At 52.3% G+C, this 26,144-nt stretch overlaps 1 protein-coding gene across 4 annotated transcripts; it reads right to left on the bottom strand.

Annotated features, from left to right (window-relative positions):
* Positions 1-1,469: 1,469 nt before the first annotated feature.
* On the bottom strand, positions 1,470-25,419 carry SEMA4A (semaphorin 4A). 4 transcript variants are annotated; one of them, XM_070396235.1, is made up of 15 exons: positions 24,894-25,419; positions 18,517-18,684; positions 16,245-16,405; positions 14,653-14,715; positions 14,319-14,417; positions 14,006-14,111; positions 13,121-13,237; positions 12,652-12,776; positions 12,324-12,496; positions 11,118-11,268; positions 6,317-6,497; positions 3,818-3,936; positions 3,567-3,724; positions 3,180-3,280; positions 1,470-2,772 (listed from the first exon to the last, which is right to left on the bottom strand). In XM_070396235.1, the coding sequence occupies exons 2-15, from the start codon at positions 18,653-18,655 to the stop codon at positions 2,180-2,182; spliced, it is 2,286 nt and encodes a 761-aa protein (XP_070252336.1). In that variant the 5' UTR covers positions 18,656-18,684; positions 24,894-25,419; the 3' UTR covers positions 1,470-2,179. The 4 variants fall into 4 exon arrangements, with proteins under 4 accessions (XP_070252336.1, XP_070252337.1, XP_070252334.1 ...); XM_070396236.1 differs by lacking the exon at positions 24,894-25,419 and adding an exon at positions 23,661-23,722; XM_070396233.1 differs by lacking the exon at positions 24,894-25,419 and adding an exon at positions 19,480-19,614.
* Between the last annotated feature and the right edge of the window lie 725 nt (positions 25,420-26,144).

Below are 26,144 nucleotides of genomic sequence, written 5' to 3'. Positions count from 1 at the left end.
AACTCCAGTGAAGGAGCGAACCGGGTCTGGGAGGGAGCCTGCACCACATGTTCACTGCAGCATGTTCACAACAGCAAAGATGGGAAACAACCCACATGTGCGTCAGCAGATTAACGGCTAAAAAGCATGTGGTGTATATATACAATGACTGTTATTCAGCTTCAAAAAGGGAAGGATATCCTGTCACATGCTACAGCGGGGTAAACCTTGAGGATATTATGGTGAAAGAAACCAGCTGTATATTGACTACTTTAGATACTTCATGTAGGCGGATAGATTCCACCTACATGAAGTACCTAAAGTAGTCAAATTCACAGACAGGGTCGAGTGTTGGTTGTCGAGGGCTGGGAGGAGGGGTAATGGGGAGTTGTTCAATGGACATAGACTTTAAGTTCTGCAAAATGAGAAAGTCCTAGAGACGCATTATGCAACAATGTGTTATAGTAAACACTACTGAAAATTGCACATTTAAAAATTGTTGAGAGGATACATTTTATAGTATGTGCTTCTTATCACAATTAAAAAACTAAAACAAAAATAAGAAACCATAGTAGAAAGGAGTGGTGAGGAGATTAAGGGTGAAGATTGTGTAAGTCAAGATCAGTTGCTTAGGGGTAATTGTGGAAAGTCATTTGAGCATAGAGGTGGGGGGGAAAGCCAGACCACAGGGGATTAAAGGTGAGGGTGACATTGGGGGTGGGGTGGGGAGGCAGCCAGTACCTACCCTCTCTGGTGTTTGGTGGTAAAGGAGAGAGAGCGCAAGTAGGGTGGAGGGCATAGAGTCAAATGCTGGAGTTGGGGAGGGTTATTTTTTTAGAACACCCAGCACAGCTGAGGGTGGGAGAGAGGAGGTTAAGCTGAGGGAGAGGTAAAGTGAGGGGGCCATGCTGGGGGTCTCTGCAGAGAGAAGAGGGCAGAGGCACTGGTTGGAAGAGGGTCATGGGCCTTTGTGAAGGGAGGGTGAGGGGGACGGTGGTGTGGGGGTGTGGAGAGGGCACTGTTTGTTGGATATTGGGAAGGATGTAGCCACGATGGGGAGGCTGCATGGTCTTTCTATAAATTCCATCCACCAAGAGGTGAACCCAAGGGCTGCAGTGGGAAAGAGGGGCTGAGTTGGAGTCACAAGAAAGGTGGGGGATTGAGGGACAGCAACAGCAGGCTGAGCAGGGACACCTGCCAATCAGCACCCAGGGGTGGATCAGGTGTTGCCTGGCCAGCAGACAGGAGCTGAAGCTGAGCAACAGTGTTGGCCTGGAAGACAAAGTCTGACTCTCCAGCAGTGGCTGGAGTGGAGGAAAGGACTGTCGGGCTGGCCTGAGGGTGGGAGGGGGAGCTCAGGGCAGAAGAGTTCCAGGGAACAATCACCCCCCAACCTTGTCCTCCTCCCCCTGACACCTCCATGCCTGCTCCCCTTACATCGTGCAGTCCTCTGCTGCAGAACTCTGCTCCCACAAAAACAGCACAGGTCCGAAGCTTTGTCTTTTTAATAAAAAATAAACTGTGACAGGCAGTTTTCTGAATCCCAAAGCAAAGGAAAGGGGAAAGGACAGAGGCCAAAGGGTCAGCCAGGGTAAAGACACGAACAAGGCTCAGATTACCGCTGCCATTCTAGCCAGGCCAGAAGAGACCACCACCTCCCCCATCTGAAGCAGGAAGGAAGGTAGGTGGTCAGTGGTGCACATGAAGGGGGCAGCTCCCTGCTGAACCCTGAAGATCCCTGGGAGAGGGGAGAACTGGTGTCCAGGGACAGCTGCTATCAGGTGGAGTCTCCAGGAGCGGCGTGCTATCTGATGGTTGCTTAGATGTTTGTGGATTACCACAGGGTCCTGGAACAGCCAGATGCTTTAGGGTCTCCTGGAGCAGTATGTTTCTGGGGGGGGTCCCGGCTTGGCCAGAACTGAAGGATCCTCTCTAGGTCCTCCTATCATAGTCTCGGTCCAGGCCTGGGGCAGCCCCGGTCTGAGAGCCCATGCGCTTGGCACAGGGGAAGCCCGTAGGGGAGCCGGCCACTGTGCCCAGCCCACAGAGTGCTATTGGTGGCACAGAGCGGCAGAGAAGCTGCTCTTGAGGGAGGAAGATGATCTTTTGTGCTGCTCCCCGCTAGTCAGGTCCGCACTGCTCCAGGCACCCCGGTCAGCGCGGCCAGGCACTACCCCACGGCTCAGTCTGTGCCCAGAGTTTAAGCCACCTCGGTGCCCAGGTGGTTGCTGTCGGCGTCCATATCACCGGAGGAGGTCCTGTGTTCCTTGGGGAGTTGGAGGTGCTGCTTCCTGCTCAATGGGGCCTTCTCCCCAGGGGGCAGGTTCCCACAGCCCTGGACCTTGCCCCGGGCTCGGAGTGCCCCCAGTCGGGAGAGGAGGAGGACGATGAGGGCTCCGGAAAGCACTAGGGCGAGCAGTACAGTGACAGTGAGAAAGTGGGGCCAGTAGGACCGCTGGACAGCCAGCGCGGCCCCACCCCCGACCCTGGTCAGCGAGGCCTCCATGCGCTCCCGGGGAATGCCGGCCAGTTCAGGGTCCAGGGCCAGGGGCGGGTCTTGGCTGTCCACCCAGTAGGAGACCACGGGATATGAGAAGCCGTTCTCGGTGGCCAAGCACTGGTAGAGGCCTCCCTCCCCTTCCCGCAGTAGCAGCAGGAGGGAGCCATTGTAAACCATGGAAGAGGCTCCTGGGACTGTTGCTGTCCGGTGAGTCCAGCGGTAAGAGGCCAGGGCTGAGAGGTGGGGGCAGGGGAGCTCCAGGATGGAGTTGGGAACGGCCAGGACTTCTTTAACTGTAGGTGAAGAAAAGGGGGCAAAAAGTTAAGGGATGTGGGGGAGAAGGAAGAAGGAGAGTGTCTCTAATCCTACGTCTGGACTCCCAGTGAACATCTCCAATTCCCATTTCAACTCCCAAACTCAACTGACTCCTTCCCTATCGCCAATCTGGACCCCAAACTGACTTCCGGTCCATCTCACTCCAACTCTGACACCAAAACCAACTTTACCCTCGATCCCGAATCCCACCTTAGAACTCCTGTGCCCTCTCCCGATAGCCAAGACCCAAATCCATCGCAACTCTGGGGGTTCAGGTCTCAAGCCAGGCAGATGCTGGGGGAAGATACTGAGGCAAGAATGCCTGCCCTGCCGAGAAGTCCCCCCACCACCCGAGCCTCTGCGCCTCCCGTGGCCCCACACTCACTGATTTGGGGGCGGCTCAGAGGCTGGAGGCTCCTGCTCATGGGGCCACTGGCACACGCCCACTGTGGGTTCCCTTTCTCCATGTCCTGCCTCCAGGACGTCCTGAGAAGGCAAGGAAATAAAAAATCATCCTTGAAGACAAAAGTGGGAAGAGCAGGGAGGAATAAGTGGGAAAGAAGCTGGGGGTGGGGGTGGGGAACACATGAGGTAGAGCAGAGACCCAGGACGCTGGAGCAGCTTCTAAACTGCTGGGTGCAGCCTGTCCCTGGAGGAGCCCTCTGAAGGAGGGGGATCTTGGAGGGACTGCGTCAGTAGCCCCTAAAGAGAGGAAGAACAGGTGCACGAGCGGGTAGAAAGGGTCCTGGCACCATCCAGGACTGGCACTCACGGCATGGAGGTGGGCAGGAGGCGGCAGAGTCTGGACTCAGGGTCCCAGGCACAGTGGGGGTCCCGGGCAAGGACACAGTCCACACAGCTCTCATAGACACTACAGTTGGCTTGGGGAACCCTTACGACACCTCCTGAGAAGCCTACAAACAGTGCACCCTGCAAGAGCGATGGAGAGTGTCAGGGTGCTGCCCGCACACCTAGCAAGGCCCCAGCACCTTAGGCCTGGCCCCTGAGAAGGTCCCTTCTCACCTGGGTTGGGGCCAGCTGCAGGTTGTGAACAGGCTCAGGCTCAGGGAACAGCTGGATCTCCTCTACCAGATGCGCTCTGCCGTCCCCACTCACCACAGCCTTGTGCAGGAGCCCTGTGGCTGTGGAAAGACAGAGTTGAAATGGCCTCACCTCTTCCCCAGATCCCGCCCTTCTCCCTCCCGACTCCAGGCGGCCTCCCCGCTGTCAGCAAGTGCTCTCTGAAGCTTCACACGCACTGGACATGGACCTGCCTGACCGTTTTCCTCTTTGCCACGGAGATGGAGAGCTCTTGTAAACAGCCCGAAAGCCCTGCCCCTGTCCTTCCTGTGCAACCACCTAATAAAGCTCCATCCCTGAAGGAACACATGTTCTCCGTGGGCATGGGCCAGTGGACAGCTGAGTGCTCCCGTGGAAAATCACATCGCCAGCCTCCCTCACCTCCATAAGGGTTTATACTCAAAGGCACTTCAAGGAGTTCTATCCTGACCACCCTTTTATTTTTATTTATTTTTAATCCTCATCCGAGGATATTTTTCCATTGATTTTTAGGGAGAGTGGAAGAGAGAGGGAAAGAGAGAGAGAAACATTAATCTGAGAGAAACACATCAATTGGTTGCCTCCTGCACGAGCCCCAACCAGGGCCCGGGCCAGGGAGGAGCCTGCAACCAAGATACGTGCCCTTGACAAGAATCGAACCTGGGACCCTTTGTCTGCAGGCCAACTCTCTATCCACTGAGCCAAACTGGCTAGGGCCTCCTTCTTATTTTTATTTTTTAATATATTTTATTAATTTTTTACAGAGAAGGGAGAGGGTTAGAGAGTCAGAAACATCAATGAGAGAGAAACATTGATCAGCTGCCTCCTGCACGCCCCCTACTGGGGATGTGCCCGCAACCAAGGTACATGTCCTTGACTGGAATCGAACCTGGGACCTTCAGTCTGCAGGCCGACGCTCTATCCACTCAAGTCAAACCGGTTAGGGCTTATTTTTATTTTTCAAATGTATTTTTTATTGATTTAAGAGAGGAAGGGAGAGGAAGAGAGAGAAATAGAAACATCAATGATGAGAGAGAATCATTGATTGGCTGCCTCCTGCATGCCCCACACTGGGGATTAAGCCTGCAACTCGGGCATGTGCCCTGACCGGAAATAGAACTGTGACCTCTTGGTTCATAGGTCGACACTCAACCACTAAGGACTGACCACCCTTTTAAAAATTGCAACCACTCTGATTGGCATTACTGATCCCCCCTCATGTTAGACTAACTTTCTAATCTCATATCATCTGACGCCGTTGACTTGGGATGTTTATCTGTCTTCCTGCACTCCACAAGGACAAGCTTCCTGTTTGTTTTGTCCTCTACTGTGTACCCCGTAAGTGCATGGCTGGTAGGGTGCTTAGTAATAGGTCCACAATGAATGAATGAATCTGGTAGGTTTCCTTCCACTAAAGCTCATGGTCATCCCATCACCAGGCCCTCAATATATAGGCTTGGCAATCTTCCACGCTCCCCTGTGACTCTCCTGCTTTCCATAATGACTATTTGCATCCACCCCTCTCTCCTCAAACCTCCCACCTTTTCCACTCCTCATTCCCAGCTCAGGACCTGTGTCCTCCTACTTCATAGAGAACACAAAGCCTTCACATAAGAGCTCTCTCTGCTGCCCTGGCCGGTGTGGCTCCATTGGTTGGAGCGCCATCCCAGAAGGTTTTTTTTGTTTTGTTTTTTTTAATATATTTTATTGATTTTTTACAGAGAGGAAGGGAGAGAGATAAAGAGTTAGAAACATCGATCAGCTGCCTCCTGCACATCTCCCACTGGGGATGTGCCTGCAACCCAGGTACATGCCCTTGACCAGAATCGAACCTGGGACCTTTCAGTTTGCAGGCCGACGCTCTATCCACTGAGCCAAACCGGTTTCGGCCCCAGAAGGTCTTTGGTTTGATTCCTGGTCAGGGCACATACCCAGGTTGTGAGTTCAAACTCTGGCTTCCTGCTCCTCTGCAACCTCACCTGCCAATTATCCCCTTGCCTGCCCATCTCTCACCATCTCTCTCCCTACTGGCTCTTAACAATATTTCCCATATTTAAAAAGAGAATGCTGGCTGGACCCCACACCCTCCTCCAGTCACACCCTTGCTCTCTTCCCCTTCACAGCCAAGCCTCCTGAAGGAATGATCTCTGCATTGGCTGTGTCCAGTTCCCCTCTATCCACTCACTCCTTACCTCTCTGACATGGCTTCCCCCATAAAATAAGCAGCTCTTGCTAAGGCCACCAAAGCCCTTGTGTGTATCTCCCCAACCAGACTGAAAGCTCACAAAAGGTAGGGATGAGCTGTTTTGCTTCCCCCACTGTGTTTTCAGAGCCTAGCAGGGTGCCAGGCACATAGTAGGTGCTCAGAAAACACTTGCTGAATAAACGCATGAGTGAATAAACGCAACGATTTCCCTCCTCAGTTCCAGTCCCCTGAGGGACGTCCTGAAGCCTTCTACTCACTGGTGCCCAGGTACATGACCAGATGGCTGTGCCCATCGAGGCCCGGGGCTGTCTCCACCGCGAGTCGTGTGTACTCCACACCGGACTTCACCAGCAGGGGCGTCCCCACCACCTGCTCATCCATCAGGAAATGGTTCTTCATGAAGGTCAAGGCTTTATCAGAGGAGGAGCCCACCGAGCACTGAAGGGGGAAGAAGGCAGATCAGGTCAGCTTCCTCCACCCATTGCCTCTTCCCTCCCTTCTCCCCCCTCTGCTGATCTCCTTGGCTCCCTCCTTCCTGGCATTCCTCATCTCCAGATGGTGGTTGGGCTTTGAATTCTAGCCTCCACATGCCTGAGGTCCCTGAACAGTAAATGGGCCTATTACCAATATATGACAGCTTTGCTGGCAGGATGAACAGTAAAATACATGAAAAATAATTAGAACAGTGATTGGCATGAATTAAGGACTCAATAAATGTTAGCCATTAGGGCTTTCCTCCTCCTCCTCACCTCCATCAAGGATGCCTGGCAGCCGGCAGGAAGCAGGGTGCGAGCCCTTTGCAGGCAAGAACCCTGTTTCACCCATGTCTGTAGCTGGAGGCTTGGCAGAGGACATGGTACACAATTGGTGCCAATAAATGTTTGCTGAGCCAGTGATTAAAGGAAAGATAGCATATAAAAGGGTGGTGTGGCAGGGAGTGTTTCTCATCAAGGTTTTGCATGAACTTGCGACATGACTCTGGGAGAGTCTCTTCTCCATTCTGGGCTTCCTTTTCTCAGCCATAAAATGAGGGGTTGAACTGGCTGTTCTCTAAAGGCCCTGCCAACACCAGAATGCTAGGGCTCTTGGGACACCTGTGCTATGACCTTTAGTCGGGACCCTTGTCCTTCATATCCAAGAGCACTGTCTTAGGGCCAACCCCAACTCTGTCACCTACAAGCTGTGTCCCCAGACAAGTTACTCCACTTCTATGAGCTTCCATTTCCTCAGGTGTAAAGTGAGGTAATAGCATCTACATCGCATTTGATACCAGGATGAGCACATGCACCTACACTTGCTTCCTCCCAAAGGGATTCTATAGAAGGCAAACCTACAGGGATGGGGAGGACTGGAGAGAAGGCATTTGGAAGCTGGAAAACAAATGAACAAATACTAAGAGACTTAGCAGAAATAAAAAGTCTTCTTCAGACGATCCTGGGGTAGACCAAAGCTATCTGATTTATAAGACAGTTTCTAAAGTTCATGAATTAGTGGCCCCAGTCACTTCTGGAAATGACTTAAAGAGGGGCGCCGAGTAAAGAGAATTATTTGAAAATTTGTTTAAAAAGCAGGCAGATCTCCTCCCAGCCCCATGTTCCTGCGTGGCTGTCCCTTCCATGCCCTGGCCCAAGACTGGAGGTTTATTCGTGGAGACAGAGGGTCTCTGGATGGAGAACAGCAGGCACAGTTCGGAGGGATACGATCATGAAAGGGGGGCGGTAAGTGCAGGCAGGCACAGTACAGGCTGGTACTCTTCTCACACCCAACCATCTTCCCCCATGGCACCCTGACACCAGGAACCAGACCACCTCCTTCCGAGCAAAAGATGAGAAGAGTCTGCGCTCGGAACACTGACTAGAGGTTCCAGAGGAAAGATTTTAAAATACTAACATTAAAGGTCCCCAACAAAATAGCCTGGCTTGACCATCCTCAGTGCAGCTACAATGGAACTCAAGCTGCCCAGTCATACCCAGGGGCACAGAGTTTCCAAACAGCCTCCTGGTCCCCTGCTCTTAAATAGGAGGAGACAGCCAGGGATGACCAGACCTGTGAGTCAAACCATGACCGTGAAAGAGACCATGCAAACAAATAGAAAATATAACCAAATGAAAACCTAAGAAGAAACAGAAATGATTCGGAGAAAAGAAAACTTCACACCAAAGTATCATTACTATCTTTTTTAAAAAAAAGTATTTTTTATTTATTTGAGAGAGGAAGGGAGAGGGAGGGAGAGATAGAAACATCCATGATGAGAGAGAATCATCAATCGGCTGCCTCCCACATACCCCACATGTGCCCCCAACCAGGAATAGAACCATGACCTCCTGGTTCATAGGTCAACCCTCAATCACGGAGCCACAGCCGGGCTCATTACTATCTTAAGAGAGATAAGTGAAGAGAGAGGACAGCCAGACATTACATACATCTTGAAGAAAGGACACACTACGTGCCCTTGACCGAATTGAACCCAGGACCCTTCAGTCCATGGGCCGACGCTCTATCCACTGCGCCAAACCAGCTAGGGCAGAACATTTTTATAAAAGAGATATTTAAAGCTTGAAAAAACTAGGAAATTATATATTTTATTTTATTTACATATTTTTATTGATTTCAGAGACGAAAGGAAAGGGACAGAAACATCAATGATGAGAGAGAATCATTGATTGCTGTCTCCTGAACGCCCCCTACTGGGGATCGCGTCTGAAACCCAGGCATGTGCCCTTGACCGGAATTGAACCTGGGACCCTTCAGTCCGCAGGCCAACGCTCTATCCACTGAGCCAAACCAGCTAGGGTGGAAATGATATATTTTAGCAGAAATTTAAAGTCTGGTAGAAGGATCGGAAGGTAAAATTGTGACACTCTTCCAAAAAGTAGAACACAACTAAAGCTTTGGGAAATAGGAAAGGTTTCTAAAAGTTAGAGGACCAGTCCAGGAGGTCCAGAAAGAAGAGAAAAAAACATTCTAACATTAGAATGTCAGCTTCATGAGGGAAGGGACTTGTTGTTTTATTCACTGCTGTATCCCCAGTGCCTAGAGCAGTGGCATGTGGCTCCAAAAGTATTTGTTGAGCCCTGACCACCTAGCCGGTTGGCTCAGTGGATAAAGCATCGGCCCATGGACTGAAGGGTCCCGGGTTCAATTCGGTTAAGGGCACGTACCTCGGTTGCAGGTTCCCCAGCCCTAGTTGGGGTGCGTGCAGGAGACAACCAATCGATGTGTCTCTCTCACATCGATGTTTCTCTCTGTCCCTCCCTTTCTCTTCCACTCTCTCTAAAAATCAATGGAAAAATATCCTCGGGTGAGGATTAATAACAACAACAAAATTACATATATATATTTGTTGAATGAAATAGGATGAAATAGTTCAAGAAAACTTATTAGAACTGAAGGAACTAAATTTCCAGGCTGAAGGGGTAAACTGACTGCCCAGCACAATAAATAAATAGAGTCTCATCAAAGCTCAATAGTGTGAAATTTTCAGAAGACCCAGGGACAAAGAAAAGGCCCTACAAGACTCCAGTGAGGAAAAACCAGGGGACATTCAAAGAGTTAGGGATCATCAGAATAGCCTTGGACATCTCAACAGCAGCACTGGAAGCTAGAAGATAATAGAGCAACCCTTCAAAGCCTTCTAGTCTAGAATTACATGTACCTGGCCATACTATCAAATGTGAAAGTAGAATAAAGACATCTTCAAAAAAATAAAAGAGAAGACATTTTTAGACACTCAAGATATCAAAAGATTTTACCGCTATATATCCCTATCTAGGAATCTACAGAGACTATCCTCCACTAAAATAAGATAGAAAAAAGAAGAAGAAGAAGAAGCCATGAGATGCAAGAAACATGACATCATAACAAGGAAGAGGCAAAGGGACTGCCCAGAATGAGGAGGAGGGGAGATTCCAGGATGGCCGCTGTGCACGAATGCAGAGGGCCTCCAGTCTAGACTGCAGTAGACAGGGAGGAGTTCCAGGAAGATGAAACTGTTAGAACATCCAAGGGGTCTGTCTTCAGAAGAGATTCAGATAATTGAGTAAGAGTTTGGAGTTGGCTGCTCTGTTTGTGGAATAACCACTCTCTGTCTCATTGTTTTACTAACAAATTCTTTCACTTAAAAAAAAAAAAAAGTCGGGGGTTAAATTAAAGATAAGAGTTTAGAAAACAAAGCAAGCAAAGAAACATCAAAATAACTACTAACCCCAGGGAAAATTTAAAAAATGCAAAAGGAGAAGTAATCAGGGCTTACTACTTGGCTCATTGGTGAATAATAATATAAATCTTGATCTAACCAAAATTACTATAAAACTGTTGGAAGATGAGGGTTGGGTGCACTGGTGTGTTCGTAAGGCAGCTCTGGAGTGGGGGTAGGGGAGCCCTGGTTTGTAGTGTTTGCTGATTTCCATGGTTTATACTGCCACATGGTTGATTTTAAGTTACCAATGTAATGCCACTGGACACGAATTTGGAAAGAGAACTGTAAAAAGAGTTCTTGCTAGTTGCTGCCAGCCAGCTCCAGCACATGACTGTGGGGGGACACAGGTAAATCCTCACCTCTTAGAACGGGAATGCAGTAGATACTGCCTGAAGCGGAAACAGCAAGACGTAACAATAAAAGTATATTATTTAGAGATTTGAAGATAAATACCAAAAGAATCAGCTAAAAAAATTGGTTTTCTCTAGGAAGGGAAATAGGGCTTTTTTGGTAACCAACACATGTAAATCTGTATGATTCTTTAAATAGTGTACATATACAATTCTGATTTTTAAAAAAGTTAAATAGGAAATGCAGGTGAAGATGCCAACACAGTCCTTGGCACAACCCATGCCCCCTTGTTTTCTCAGGGAGATGTGTGGGATGGGGCTGGACACCTGAGGCATGTGGGCAGCTGGACCCAGTATATATCTCAGCAGACAGAACTGGTGCGGGGCAGGGGGGCGAACTAACATTTATTGGGCATCTATTATGCCACGACAGGTACTTTGATAAGTGCATTATGTGTGTGTCTCTGGGGGGAGGAGGGGACTTTGCTCAGTGTGGGGGCTGGTACTCACGCTGCCCGGTCGAGGACTGATATCAGTGACCCCAAGAGTAGTCCATCGTGAAGTCTCTTTGTTCAACTCCTTGTACTTCCCCTCAAAGACACGCGTGATGTCCTTGAGAGAGAAGGCACAGACAGCTGAGCTCCTGGTCCCACCGATTTGCCTGGAGACAGCCAGAGGGGACATGGTCTGTGATCTCCTCTGCTCTATCAGGAAGCTCCCCCTCCAGCCCTGGCCTACCCTTGGTGAGGAACCCCAGGAAGGCAGGAATGTGGAGGGCTGTGCCAGCCTCTAGCTGCCTCTCCTCCCCCTAGTTGTGGTAATAAGGGCTGGGAGGGCCCCTGACTCTGGCCCATTTTAGGATCTGAAGTGTGATGATCCTTAAAGAGAATTAACTGGGGGGCAGGCCCCTGGGGTTGTACCCGTGGGAAGGGCAGTGTAACCAGTGCCTGACAGGCTCCAGATGAAGCCCTCCTCCTTTACGTCCTGTGGCTTCCTGGTCCTCAGAGAACGAACCAGAGCCTGACTACAAGACTACTATTCCTTCAGCCCTGGTCTGTGGAGACAGGTGTCTTTCTTGTTCTCTCTAACTTGACTGTGGCACACACCGTGTCCTAAGTTCCGGGTGCCATAGATACCAGACCCTGCTTACACCAGGTATCTTCGGTACCTGACACATTGTCAGCCGATTCCTAAAACACTGTGGGATCAGACCACAGCGAATCAGTTCACCTTTCTCAGGCTCCAAGCAATGGATATATTTTTATCTTATGACGCTGACGGTGTTCCTCTCCTTGCTCTGGCCATTAGGAAGCTCAGCGCTAAATTTGTGACTTGGCCTCCAGGGACTGTATACATGACAAACATTAGTAATATGTTGATCCTATCCCCGGCTACTCTTATTCTCCTTTTATTCCCATTTCCTTATGGGATATTTTAATTTTACTTTCCTTTTTTATTTTATTTCTTTTAATGGTTGCCTTTTGTAAGCTGCCTCCCACCCTTGTTGGAACCAGCCAGGATATAAACTAGTAAGAACTTCTCTGAGCTACATTTTTTCCCAGCTACATGAAGGGCAGAGATCAAATTCCTGGGAGGTATTTGGACTCACGTCAGTTCCTACCTCCCGTCCCCGCGCCCTTCCCCGCTCCCCCGACCCCCCCCCCCGCCACCCCCCCCAGCCAACAGCGAGCCCCACTCCCCCGCCCCGGGTCTCACCACTGAGAGGTGAAGACTGCGTAGACGCGGAGGTCGGTGGAGACATTGCCCGGCAGCAGGACGGCGTGGCGGATGACGTTGAAGGGCAGCTGGCCGGGCTGGGCGCACACCAGCTGGGCCTTCAGGAAGGTGGTCCACTTCTTCTGCAGCAGCCGCTCACCGCCCACGTCGTTCTAGGGGCGCGGCTGGGTGAGGGGCGCCTCGGGCTGCACGGGGCCCCGCCCCCGACCCGCCTTCCCCTTCTCCCATTGGGCTCTAGGCTCAGCCCCGCCCCTGCCACCTCCCCATTGGCTCGTCCACGTCAGCCCCGCCTCCCGCCCAGGCCGACCTTGCAGACGCGGGCCACTCTGGACGTGCGGAGCTTGTCGAAGAAGTCAAACTCGCTGGCTGTCTCCTCGAAGAAGAAGTAGACGACCTGAGTGGAAGGGATGGCGGCCACAAAGGAGGCGTCCGCTGCGGCGGGGATGGGAGGGTAGGCAGAGAGGCTTAGGGTGGGGCCCCTGGGTGCCCTGCGGTCCCCTTGGTGAAAACCCTTGGTTTGGCCCTGGAGGCCAGGAGACTGGAGGCCTCGGGTGCCACGGCTGATCCAGGGTAGCCGTGGGGGCGGAGGGGAGGAGGACTGATACCTCTTTCTTTATGTCACACGAAAGCTTCTTGGGGACGGAGCTCGGTCTCCCTCCCTGCTGTGCCCCCAGTGCCTACCAGGACTGCCTTGCACGTGGTACGCTCTTAACAAGGAGTAGAGTGACTCGGGGGAAGGGGACCAGACCTGTCCTGGATGGGGCTCAGGTTCTTACATTGCAGCCAACGGAGGAAAGTGTCCGTCTTGAGCACAGGCAGGGATCCCAGCGCGCGCATCAGGATGGGCTCGCTGCCCAGGAAGTTGTTCATGGTGCCGGAATAGAGCATCCCGTCTGGGTGGGAGGAGGACGGACATGATCGGTGGGAAGGGGCCCGACCCCGCTCAGACCTGCCTCTGTCAGGGGCCAGCATTCACATCCGTCTCATTCCTTGTACACCTTCCTGTGGAGCCCCAACGCCCAGCTCCTGGCCCCACTGAGCACCTTTCTTCCTAGGTCCTTCTGCTCACAGGAAGTGGCCAAGCCTCTTTCTCGCTACTCCCCAACACAACCAGCCAAACCACTTGCCAAGTAGAATCACTCATTGTTCCCAGAAGGTGGCTGGTTTTCTGTTTCCACACCTTGGGTCCTACCCTTCTCTTCCTGGTGGCCCTTCCCCACCCATCTACCTGTCTTCCAAGGTCCCACTCAAAAGCCAAAGGCCATCTTCTCCGAGAAGCCAAGCTGGGAAGTCTAATGGTTTGTGTCTGGGAGGGTAACTGAAACCCCTACAGTTGTTAGCACAATGCCTGGCACACAGAGGAGGTGTCACACGGAGCCTGTTTGTTGAACAGTTGGCTGGATCTCGGGCCTCTTCGCTGCCTGAGACCCTTTCCAGACCTTCCTGCCTCTCTCCCCACAGCCATCTCTCTGCACCTCCTTTGTAGCAGCTTCAGCAGGAGCTGGTGGTTGGGGTGCCCAGTTTCCCCTCTGATCTTGGGCTCTGAGGCTCCTGGCTTTCCCTCCCTCTGTCCCCTGCCTTTCAGGAAACTCAGATTCCATATGTCACAGAGTGACTTGGGAAAGCAGATGTTGGGAGGGACCAGGGAACCTGATACTCACCTACCAAGACAGCCGTGTGCTTATGGGCAGGATCAAAAGGGCTTTGCCCTTTCCCCTCCACAACCTTGTCCTCCGAGATGGGCAACAGATAGGAATTTTGGAGTTCCTAGAAGGGGGCAGAGGATGGGAGACTAGAACGCCAGAGTCTCATATCTGGAAAATGAGGGGTGTGAGGGAGGAAGCCAAAGGGACATAGAGGGACATTGGTCTGCGGCCAGAAGCTCAGGAGGTTTCCAGAGCTGCAGAGGATGGGCTGGGAGTAGATGTGAGGAGGGAGACTTGGGGCCTGAGAGCTGGGTGCCGGGTAACTCACAATGAAGGTACAGGCAGGGCTGAAGGCAAAGGTGCCGCAGGCGTAGAGGTGGGTGGCGTTGAAAGAGACCAGGACACGAATGAAGTTGAAACACTGGGTCTGGAGGAGATAGAGAATTCAGGCCTCCAGCACGTTTGCCCCAAACTCCTGGGCCCCCAAACTCCAATGCTCCCTCACTTCCTAGTGGGAAGAAGGGCTGGGCAGGGCGGAGGCAGTCCGTGTATTCCTTCGTAGAACACGATGCAGGCAATAATCATGCGAACAAGCTGCCTCTGCCGCCTGCCCCACCTGAGGGTTCTCTACTCAGAGCCCCTACACCCCCACCTCTGCTTACCTCATTGCTCTTCTTCTTAAAGGCACAATCACTCTTTTTTTTGTCACTGGCTGGCCAGGGTATCTGAAATGGGGAGTTGGAAGGGGGGAGATGAAGGGATATGAGGTGTTCAACTCTAGCTTTGACTTGCCATCCCCTCCTTGGTTCTGGTGTGAAGTCACCATCAGCGATCAGTGATCTGCTGATGGACTGTAATAACATCAGTTGGTGACCAGAACTATTACTCTGACGATACTGCTCGTCATTAGGATCGCGCTCCCTGCCAGACCTGAGTTTGAATCTAGGTGCAGCCATTTCCTGGCTGAGTGATCTTGGTCAATTTCACAGGCTTCTGGAGGGCACCAGTAGGCAGTATATGCAAAGCGCCTAAGGAATGCATGGTGCACAGAGCAGCAGTTGTCAAACCACACATTCCCCAGGGAAACTGTTTAAATGTCAGTTCCTAAGTCACAGCACAGGAAATGGGCCTTTTTAAGTGGTAACCCATATGTGCAGGTGGCCTACAGACCACGCTGAGAAACACAAACCGTGGAGACGCTCCATCCTTGCTAGCTCCCTCCCTCCCCTTTTTCCTTCCTTCTCCTTTTCTCCCTCACATCATTGCCATTAACAGGGTGACTAAAATTTAACATAGGCCCGCTCTCCCTCCCCGTGGGACACGCCCACACTTCTCTTCCCTCTCAGGCGTACATCTCCTAAACTCTAAGGTCCCCCAGGAGACTTGCAACCAGGGGATCAAGGGGTAGCAGCAGCTTGTCCCGAACTAACCCCCTGACCCTGTCTCTAAGGCCCACTTTTCTCTGAGTGTCCAATGAGCCAAAGCAGCCTGGCCTAGGCTCTGCCCTGTTGCTTTTTCTATCCTAAGTCACTTTTGTTTCACTATCTTCAGCTTCAATAAACATACTCTAAAAACAAAACAACAACAACAACACAGAAGCTTCAGTGATTTCTACCAGTGGGTGGATATCACATTATTGGTACAATTTGAGTCAATGTTCCTCTCGTGTGTCAAAGATTTCCATCTCAGCCATTTTAGCAATTAATATTATTCAACCAGTAGTCAGAATACCAATGAATAGTGAGGCCACGATAGTATTCCTTGCCTGCTTACCGACCAGATATACATAACAGGAGTTGCTGATTATTACTGGATAGAGCTGACCCTCAAACAACACGAGGGTTAGGAACAACAACCCCTTGCATAGTGAGAAGTCCTCATATAAGTCTTGACTCCCCAAAACTTAACTACAAAGTCTCTCAGTGTCCATGGGAGATTGGTTCCAGGACCCCTACATAAAAGTCCCTTATATAAAATGGGTTAGAACATCCATGGATTCCCAACCGCAGATTGAAAACGCTGGTTGAATTCTCGGGTGGGAAATCTGAGGATACAGAGGGCCAACTGTACAATTATTGGGGAGGAAAATCTGCATAAAAGTGGACCCGCATAGTTCAAACCCATCTTGTTCCAAGGTCAACTGTATAGATGACAGAAACTGGGCGATTATTCACCCATAGGCAGCGCAGGCACAGGGCATCTGCTGGCCCCCTCCTCACTCCCAGCCCGCACCCTTTATCCCTGGCCTCCTCACCATGTTCTTTAGCCTCGGCACACCTGGATCCTGGATATTCAAGGCCAGAATGGCCTCTCGGGCCCCCACATAGAGAGTGCCTCCATCAGCACTCAAGAGCAGAGTGTCAAAGTCCTGGAGGTTCTTCTGGTGGAAGAGGCTAAGAACCCTGCGTCCGTCCCCTGTTAGGAGGTGATGAGAAGGGTGGTGAGTGAGGAGCAGCTGGTGGGCCAGCAACTGATTACTGAGCTACAGGTGGGGGGAGGGAAAGGGCTGGCAGAGTGTGCTCCTCAGGCCTTGGCAGCTGGACCCATTCTTCATCAGCAGCTCCCCCTTCACCCACTCCACTGGCAGCCATAGGAACGTTGTGTGTAGAGCCCACAGTAGAGAGGGGAGGCAGCCAGAGACCAGTAATGACAGCCTGGGAGGGTGGCCCACACCCAAAGGGACAGGAAGTAAAGTGAGGCATGACGGATGCTCTCCCAGGCCTGGGGGGGCTGCCGTAGGGGAGGACATATTGGTGCTCCCTGGCAGGGGGAGCAGAAGGCAGATAAACTGTAGGAGGTGTTAGCAGCCACAAGCAGGAAAGTTAGACACAGACAGGCCTGTGTCAGAATAGCTGTGGGTAGTAGGGTCCCACTCACCAACCCCACTTCCTTACCCTCCTCTTGCAAGAAATTTCCACCACAAGAATGACTACCTTAGGCTGAACAGAAAGAAAGCATCTCTCTTCAAAGGCCCATGGGCATGCCCGGATGTCACCTGGACAGGGGAGGTGAGCCTGGGTGTCTCTTCTAGGTCCTCCCTCTCACCTTGGAATAGATGGGGGTCTGTGTGTTCCTGTCCCGCTGGCCACCAGCTCCTCAAATCCTCTCTCATGGGCACATTCACACTTTTGCATTAGTTAGAGGACGGACTAGCTAATTGTTACCTTTGAAGGCTCAGAGTCTGAGACAGGACCAATAGGAGGCGTTGGGGGAGTAGTGTGTGGCGAGGGCTGGCCTCCCTCAGACTTGCATAAACGCCCCCTTACAGAACTGATCCCCGGCAGCATGACTGTCTGCTCGTTTGCTTCCCTTCGGGACTATGAGCACCTTGAGTCTTGTTTATGCTGCACCCAACACAGAGGAGGCCTCGCCACCAATGGGCAACATGCATTTCCTTTAGACCAGCGGTTCTCAACCTGTGGGTCGCCACCCCTTTGGCGGTCGAACGACCCTTTCACAGGGGTCACCTAAGACCATCCTGCATATCAGATATTTACATGACGATTCATCACAGGAGCAACATTACAGTCATGAAGTAGCAACGAAAATAATTGTATGGTTGGGTCACAACATGAGGAACTGTATTTAAAGGGCCAGAAGGTTGAGAACCACTGCTTAGACATTGCCCCAGAAAGATGCTAAGCGCCCAGGACCCCCTGCCCCCACTACTCCTACAGGCCCATATCCTTTCCTGAATCTTCTCCCTGGAGGCGAGAGTACCAGCAGCCCCACAGCCTCAATAAGAAAGCAGCCAAGCTGTGCCTCCAGGGCTCCAGGGCCTGTCCCCCAGCTGGGCCACCCTCAATTCTCGTATCCCTGGGGTCCATGGTACTAGACTTGCCATGGTCCAGCCTGATCTGTGTGGTTGGCCTTGGCCTAGAGCAGCCTGAGTCACCAGGTCCACAGACCATCTTCTACGTGGGCCTTGGCTTTCGGGGGAACTGAGGGCAGGAAAGCAGTTTTGGTTTGAAGTGCCTGCTTGAGGACGGTGATATTTAAGGAGGGAAGGGAAAACCACCAGTTTTGGGGAACCTGAAGGAGTGCTGCCCTGGCCACCTGGCCACCTGGCCCCTCGTCTCTCTTTCCTCGCTCTTCACCCTAAGTCAGTGATGGCGAACCTTTTGAGCTCGGCGTGTCAGCATTTTGAAAAACCCTAACTTAACCCTGGTGCCGTGTCACATATAGAAATTTTTTGATATTTGCAACCATAGTAAGACAAAGATTTATATTTTTGATATTTATTTTATATATTTAAATGCCATTTAACAAAGAAAAATCAACCAAGAAAATGAGTTTGCGTGTCACCTCTGACACGCGTGTCATAGGTTCGCCATCACTGCCCTAAGTGGTTTGTTTCGTCTCTCACTTCTGACTCAGTCGGAACCTCTATTTCTGGCTCTCAGTCTCTCCCTGGACATCTCTCTGTTTCTCCGTGTTTCTTCCCCTCCGCCACTCATCTCGCCTTCCTCCACGCCCCTCCAGCTCGCTGTTGCCATCCCCACACTTCCCGGACATCAAACACTTACCTGCATAGTATCGGACCCTGGGAATGGGCTCCTGCCCACCCCCACCTGTGGTCGTTGTTGGCAGCAGCAGCAGGAGCAGTTGGAAGAGGAAAAGGCCTATGAGGCTCCATGGGTCCAGGCCCAGGGCTGGAAGGGCCATGCTCAGCCAGAGGCTGTCACCAGATGGCTCTGGGGAAACAGACACAGGGGCACTCTCTGGGTAAGCAGTCCTTACCACATCCCCCCTTCCGTCACCCCCCCCCCCCGCCCCGCCCCCACTTAGACCAATCAGAGAGCCCCGGGCAGCAGAAGTGTGTAGGGCAGGGATGACAAAGTTTCCTGTCCGGAGGGCCGTGGAGTAGTCTCACTTCCATCACCCTCACAGGCCTCAGCCTGCAGACCTCCTCTCCCCTCTGGGTGGGAGGGAGCTGTTCCCCATCCTGTTCTTCTGATCTCTTTTCACCAATAGCCTCGCTCTGCCTTTTCTCGGCTTACCCTCAGAGAAGTCCTTGCTAGCTACTCTCTGCCTGCCTTCCTGCCATAGCTCAGAGCCCACACCATTGCCTGGCCCCAGGCAGGGGAATTTGGGGGGGAACAGATTCCTATGGTCAAATATGAATTCCTCAGACCTGAGTCTCCCGGCTCTTTCAGATCTGTGAGTACCCCGTCTCTCATACTTACCCCTTCGCTCTGACGACCCAAGCGGGGGACTACGTCTCAATCAGCTGCTCTGACCTTGTCCCGGCCAGCTGGGCTCGGGTCTTTGATGTTCAGGCTTACCTGGCCCTCGTCTTGCAGGGTGGCAATGAGAGTACGTACAGCCCCCAGGCTGGCTAACAGCATTGCCAGGGAAGTGGCCCTGTCTCCCAGCCTCTGCAGCTGCCCACCACCCCTGGACTCTGGGCTGCTGTCTGTCTGCTCGGGTCTCTGCATAAACTTCCCCTCAGGCCCGCCAACCCCAGCCACCCGTCTCATCTCACGTACCCTTGAGCCAGCCACAGTGTAGAACCCAGGTGTCTGGACTCTTGGGTGGAGATGCCATCCAGAAGAAAGGAGGTGAGTGGGGGCCCCAGCGGCAGGGGACAGAGGCTCAGCCCGGCTGGGCCAAGAGTGAGACCCTCCAGGTATCCATCGTGCCAAAGCCAGCACTGGGAGCTCTGGGCAAGGGAAACCAGAATTTCTACCTCTCGAGTTGTGACAGATCCCGGGCTTGGCGGAAGTTGGGAGGGGAAAAGGGAGACACACCTCTCTCTTCCCCCCTCCTCTCGCCTCTGTCTATCCAGAAAGTTTACTAGTAAAAAGCCAGAAGGCCCTGCCAGCGTGGCTCAGTGGTTGAGCATCAACCTATGAACCAGGAGGTCATGGTTTGATTCCCAGTCGGGGCACATACCCAGGTTGTAGGCTCGATCCCCAGTGTGGGACATGTGGGAGGCAGCCAATCAATGATTTTCTCTCATTATTGATATTTTTATCTCTCTCTCTCTCCCTCTCCCTTCCTCTCTGAAATCAGTAATAATAATAATTATTATATATATATATATAATTTTTTTTAAAGGCCAGTCCTCTCTTCCTAAAAAAAGGCCAGCCCTGGCCAGTTTGGCTCAATGGATAGAGCCAATGAAGGGTCCCGGGTTTGATTCAGGTCAAGGGCATGTACCTCGGTTGCAGGCTCAATCACCAGGACCCGAGGAGCACATGCGGGAGCCAACCAATCAATGTGTCTCTCTCACATCGATGTTTCTCTCTCTGTGTCTCTCCCCATCTCTTATAGAAGTCAATGGAAAAAATATCCTTTGGGTAAATATTTTTTTAAGAAAAAAAGGCCAGAAAGTTTTATTTATTTATTTTTAAAATATATTTTATTGATTTTTTACAGAGAGGAAGAGAGAGGGATAGAGAGTCAGAAACATCGATGAGAGAAAAGCATCGATCAGCTGCCTCCTGCACAGCCCCTACTGGGAATGTGCCTGCAACCAAGGTACATGCCCTTGACCAGAATCGAACCCGGGACTCTTCAGTCCCCAGGCCAACGCTCTATCCAGTGAGCCGAACCGGCTAGGGCCAGAAAGTTTCTAGATCATTTCTCGTTCCTCTATCACATCACATCTAGTCTAATCAGCTGATCAGGGGTTTCTCCTCTTACTCAAGATTTCCCAGACAGGAGTCATGACACTGTCTTCCATATTCCTTTTTCACCTACCCACGGTGCAGGGTCTTTCCACTCCTACCTACTTGGAAGTCCCTGCAGTGGTCTAAACCAGCGGTCGCCAACCTTTTGGACCTCACAGACCACCAGTGGTCTGCGGATCACCAGTTGGCGACCGCTGCTCTACATTTCTAACTCCCACTTCCAGCAGAGCCATGATCTTATAAAAATAAAACAATCGCTCTCCGCCTTACTCGTGGCTTTGCTGAGGAAATCTAATCTCCATCTCTCTTAGGGCGGCATCAGAGCAGTGGGAAGCCCAGAAAATTTCCCATCTGAGTTCATACTTTTCAAACATTCTGTGGAGGCACCCACCCCCTATAGTGGCTGCTCACTTCTCCCCCGGGGCTCCAGGGGGAAACTCGTAACGCAGGGCTAATGAGGCATCTAGCACCCAGAGCTTCGTGACCTTCAAAGGGGGTAGTTTCCTGCCCACTCAGCCCGAGACAGCTGACTGCTGGTTATAAAGAGCACAGCCATCCCCGGGCACATCGACTCCAATAAATAACCCCTCTCCTTAAGTGCACATTCCTCACTGTCAGGAAGTCCTTCCTGTATCCGCACTTCCATCCCTCTCGCCACAGCACCAGCCTGCAGGGCGATGGTACAGCCCGGTACAATCCTTAGAAGAATTCCTGATCAAAGGCTGCTCAGCCTTCTTTCCTTCTCCCTCTGCTCCCATTTCCTCTCTATTTTCCCGAGGGTTGGTCTTAGGCAGACCCCTCCTGACAACGGTTTCTGTCAAGGCCTGCCTAAGACTCCCTCGGGCTCTCACGGGGGCTGGTTGCCAGGTCCTTGGGAGAAGCCGTGGACCGAGCCCCCCAGGGAAAGTCTTCCTGATTCTCAGAATCAAGGGACACTCCCACCCAGACCCCACCTTCTGTGTCTCCTCAACCCCAGCTCAGATTTGGGAACCTACCCTGCCCCTGGGCCTCTCTGCTTGAACAGATTGGTTTATCTGGGTCACTGGGAGGAGTTCTATTGGGGGGGTGAGGGGGGTAGAAAGTCCAGCCCCACCCTCCCAGCCTGGTGCCCTGTTCTGGCCTCTCTGGAAGTGTTAGATTAATGCCCTGGAATTATCCTTCTTCTCCAGATCCTAGGCATTCTCTTCCTAGCCCCAGGCCTTTCCCCAGCCCCTCCAGCCCACATGAATCAGGCTGGGGCCTACCCAACAATTTTAGCATAGAGGTACCCCCCCAGGACCCCATCTTACAGATGAGGGAGCTGATTCAGGGAGGTTCCACAGCGAAAAGTCAGGTTAAACTCAGATCGGCCTCATGCCAAGCTAATCCCTTAGCTCTACTGTCTCTGTAGAGTCCTACTCCAGCCCTAGTCCAGGAAGCTCAGCCTCTTGGATGGAGAAGGCAAGTAGGTGGAGGTGACAAGCTCTGGCTCCTCTGAGCTGAGAAACAGTATCTCTGGGGTGATTCCTGAAACCTCTGGGAAGACAGGCCGTCAGGTACCACCTCCTGCCTCCACAGGGCCTCCTGGTCCAGCTCCACGGAACAGCCTGATGGAGAGGCAGGGCCACCTGCCCCTACCCACTGACCCTCTTTTTGTTGTTGTTGTTGTTAATATACTTTTATTGATGTCAGAGAGGAAGGGAGAGGGAGAGAGAGAGAAACATCAATGATGAGAGAGAATTACCAATTGGCCGCCTCCTGCACACCCCTCACTGGGGATCGAGCCTGCAACCCCTCTGTCTGCAGGCCGACGCTCTATCCACTCAGCCAAACCGGCTAGGGCTGCCCACTGACCCTCTTGCACCAGAACCGCTGGAGTCAGACTGAGTCACTGCCATCTCTCCTGCTGCAGCCGGCAGAGCCCACAGACAGGGCCCCGCACTCAGAAGGGCCCTCGTTTCCTCTAATGCTCTCAGGTGGGCGTCTTGAAAGTCTTGGTCATTCCTGAACAAGGGGCCCCACATTTTTAGTTTCACTGGATCCCACAAATGGTGTGGCAGGTCCTGCCTCCAGCATCAAGGAAGCTCTGAGCTGGCCCCTCACGATAGAAATGAGGAAACCAAGGCCAGGAAGAGGAAGTGTCCTGGCTGGGCTGGAGTCAGGCAGCAGTTGAGGTGGGGCGGTGGTGGAGGGGTCAGGTGTTCAGGGAACACACTGAAGGGGCCATGCCATTTCAAAGCCCTGATGTGGGGGTTCCCCAGCTCCTTTCCACCCTAGCCCTGGAGCCCAGCTTGGGGACCCTCTAGACAACAATGCTGAGTTCAACCCCACACCCTTACCCCAGGGTCCGGCTCTTCCAGGGACTCCTCCCCCACAGCCCCTAGGCCACATCACACAGTAGCCCCTTCCTGCCAGGCTTTCTGGCCCAGGTAGCGATCCAGATGTGGGGATGGTAGTGGGAAGGGAAATGGCGGTGTCAGTCCTCACCCCTACCCCATGCTCACCCCAGGGCTCTGTCTCTTCGGCTCCCTGGGAGCATGGATACCTCACTGGCTGCCCTGGTGTCAGGAGAGAAGCCACTCGGGGCTTCACCCCGCAGGTCCAGTGTCCCCTACCCCCTCTCCCTTCCGGCCTCGGGGACAGACCCAGAAGAGCAGAGCCCTGGAGAAGAGCAGCGTCCTGGCTCCCCTCCCTTAGCCCACCTGCTCTGGTCCCGCGTTGCCCTCCTTCTATGATCACAAGCGAGTCAAAACAACTTGCATTGATTCCGTGCCTGCTGTGTGAAGGCACTAGGGACGGCCCCAAGCCTCTGCTCTCCCAGATCCCCCCCCCTGCTGTCTCTCAGCGTTCCTGCAACCTGCCCAGCCAATCCCGCCAACCCCTTACCCAGCGCCTCCTAGGATTCCTCCTCCAGTCTGCCTAGAGCTGGAAGGCTGAGCTGAATATCGCAAACAATGGCCGGACCCCCTCTGTCTGCCCCATTCTCGGGGCAGAGCCAGCACCAGACAATGGCCCATCCTCTCCTTTCAGAACTGCCGGCTCTCCTGCTTCCTTACCTGGAGCTTGGGGATGCTGCTGCGTTTCCCTCCCCCTGGAATGCCAGGCTCTCTCGGCTCCCAGAGCTCAGTCCTGCCACACCCCCGCCCCCATCCCCAACCCCATCCCACCTCACCGGTCCTCAGTCACCATGGCGACCGCATCTCTAAGTGGGAGGGACTAGAATCTCCCCATATTCTTCCTCCTCCTACCCGTGTCCCCCTGCACCCCACCTTCTGCGGCTTCTGGATCCACATGTGGAGAAGGCAGGGCTCCAGATGTGGGGGGAGGTGGGAGGGGTCATTGTTCAGCTCCCTTGCCCACTGTTAGGCAGACACCACAGCACAGATGTCCCCAAGCTGGGTTCAGGGTCAGCCGGGGCCAATTCTCCTCCCTCATGGTCACTCCCTCTGGGTTTCCCTCTCCTGCTGTTTACATGCAGGGTGGTCACACCTGGATCCAGCCAGCCTGACCTCATGCAGACTGAGTTTGCCCATGAGGAGGCAAACAAATACATAAATATCTATGCAAACAAGCCCAGACAGGGTCTCTCCTCTGTCAAGAGCCTAAGAAGCCCTGGCCTGGCCGGGTGGCTCTGTTGGCTGGAGCATCGTCCCAAACACAAAAGGTTGCAATTTGGATTCCCAGTCAGGGCACATATGCACACTGCAGGTTCCATCCCCAGTCAGGCTGCGTACAGCGGCAACCAGTGGATGTTTCTCTTTCACATCTCTCTCTCTCTCTCTCCCTTCCTCTCAAATCAATTCAAACACACACACAAACACAACACATCCCTGGATGAGGATTGTAAAAAAATTAAAAAACAGCCCTAGCTGGTTTGGCTCAGTGGATAGAGCGTCAGCCTGCGGACTGAAAGGTCCCAGGTTCAGTTCCGGTTGAGGGCATGTACCTTGGTTGTGGGCACATCCCCAGTGGGGGGTGTGCAGGAGGCAGCTGATCGATGTTTCTAACTCTCTATCCCTCTCCCTTCCTCTCTGTAAAAAAACCAATAAAATATTTTTTTAAAAAATTAAAAAACAAAAGGAAGCCTAAGAAGCCCTCTGCTATGAATATTACTGTTCCACTCCTATGGGAACGTATGTGCAGGTGACCCAGAGCGCCTCATTTGGATATACCAATACAGACGTCAAAGGGTACTTACTATTAATTAATATGGCCGAGCTTAACCAAAAACTAAGAAGAGAGAAGACACAGGGGACAAACAATGCAAGAAATCACACAGGTTTATTTACCAGAGAGCTGATGGGTTTCAGTCCTTGGCAGGCCACCCGGAGACACTCGCTGACAGAGACACACAGAGGTCGTCAAATACGCCACGGCAGGAGCTCCGTCTCTTGACTCGAAGAGAGGTCTCTAACGGTCTGGGCTCAGAAGCAGAGCAGGAACGGCACTTTCTAGGGGGAAGGAGAATGACCTGTCTGTGGAGGGCAGACAAGCGTCTGACTGCTGCTGTGAGAGTCCTTCTTTTATGCCCCCTGGGTGGGCTTCTTCAGTGTCTCATATCAGTGTGCTCCGGTGGCCTCCTGGGCTTATCAGGATACACACGCAGGAAGTTACAAGTTTTTTGTCAGGAGTTACAAGTTATTTGTCAGGAGTTAACACGCAGGGCGTTACAAGTTACTTATCAGGGTCACACACACACACACACACAAATTAAGTTCCTCTTCTAAGTAAAGTTTAAAATTCACTCTAATAGCCGTAGCCGGTTTGGCTCAGTGGATAGAGCATCGGCCTGCGGACTGAAGGGTCCCAGGTTCGATTCCGGTCAAGGGCATGTACCTTGGTTGCGGGCACATCTCCGGTGGGGAGTGTGCAGGAGGCAGCTGGGCGATGTTTCTCTCTCATTGATGTTTCTAACTCCCTGTCTCTCTCCCTTCCTCTCTGTAAAAAATCAATAAAATATATATTTTTTAAAAAATTCACTCTAATAAAAAAATAAAATTTGATTATGCTATCTTATACTAACTAAACTTATTACTATAACAATTACCCTGACTTCCGTGGGAAGGGCCACCTCCAGGTCTGGGTCTGCTGTTCTTCCTCAGCCACCTGAGCTAGAAGATGGCGTCTCCGGAGGCCGGTAACTAACCCCGAGGCCTAGCAGGAGGGGAAGGTTTGTGCTGTAGGAAGAGGGATGGAGGGCAGACTTCCGAATGGACTTTCCAAAAGTCTGGACCAGATGCGGATAGAAAGAGCTGGGTCCTCTCCCAGCTACGAAGGAGCAGAGGCAAGCAGGAGTCTGGGTGGGAGCTTTGGGAGCAGGGCCTTGTGTCCTCTCCCACCCCTGATCCCACGGACCCTAGTTAACAGGTCTGCTGTCCTCTCTGGACTCCTTCCCTGGTACCATGAAGAACTGAGAAAGCCCCTTTCGGGCTGGCCTCCCTCAGCTGTGGGAAAGCTGTGAGGGAGGCACGGTGGCCCTGGGTCCTAGGCCTGACTGCCTCTTACTTGCTGTGTGATCCTGGGCAGGGTGCTTGCCCTCT

Source organism: Myotis yumanensis, unplaced genomic scaffold (genome assembly GCF_028538775.1).
Source record: "Myotis yumanensis isolate MYYU_CA2020_CCGP unplaced genomic scaffold, mMyoYum1.0.hap1 SCAF_17, whole genome shotgun sequence".
Taxonomy (NCBI): Eukaryota; Metazoa; Chordata; class Mammalia; order Chiroptera; family Vespertilionidae; genus Myotis; species Myotis yumanensis.
The sequence above is the reverse complement of the archived record's forward strand: the minus strand, read 5'-3'. Positions and strand labels throughout refer to the sequence as shown.

Coding starts and splice junctions, on each gene's coding strand:
- SEMA4A (XM_070396233.1), bottom strand. CDS start 19,537: ATGGCATCTCCACCCAAGAGTCCAGACACCTGGGTTCTACACTGTGGC. Junction 16,406..18,516: donor CAGGGTCCGATACTATGCAG/GTAAGTGTTTGA, acceptor ACCTCCTAACAG/GGGACGGACGCAGGGTTCTT. Junction 13,238..14,005: donor GCACACGGCTGTCTTGGTAG/GTGAGTATCAGG, acceptor CCTCCCACCCAG/ACGGGATGCTCTATTCCGGC.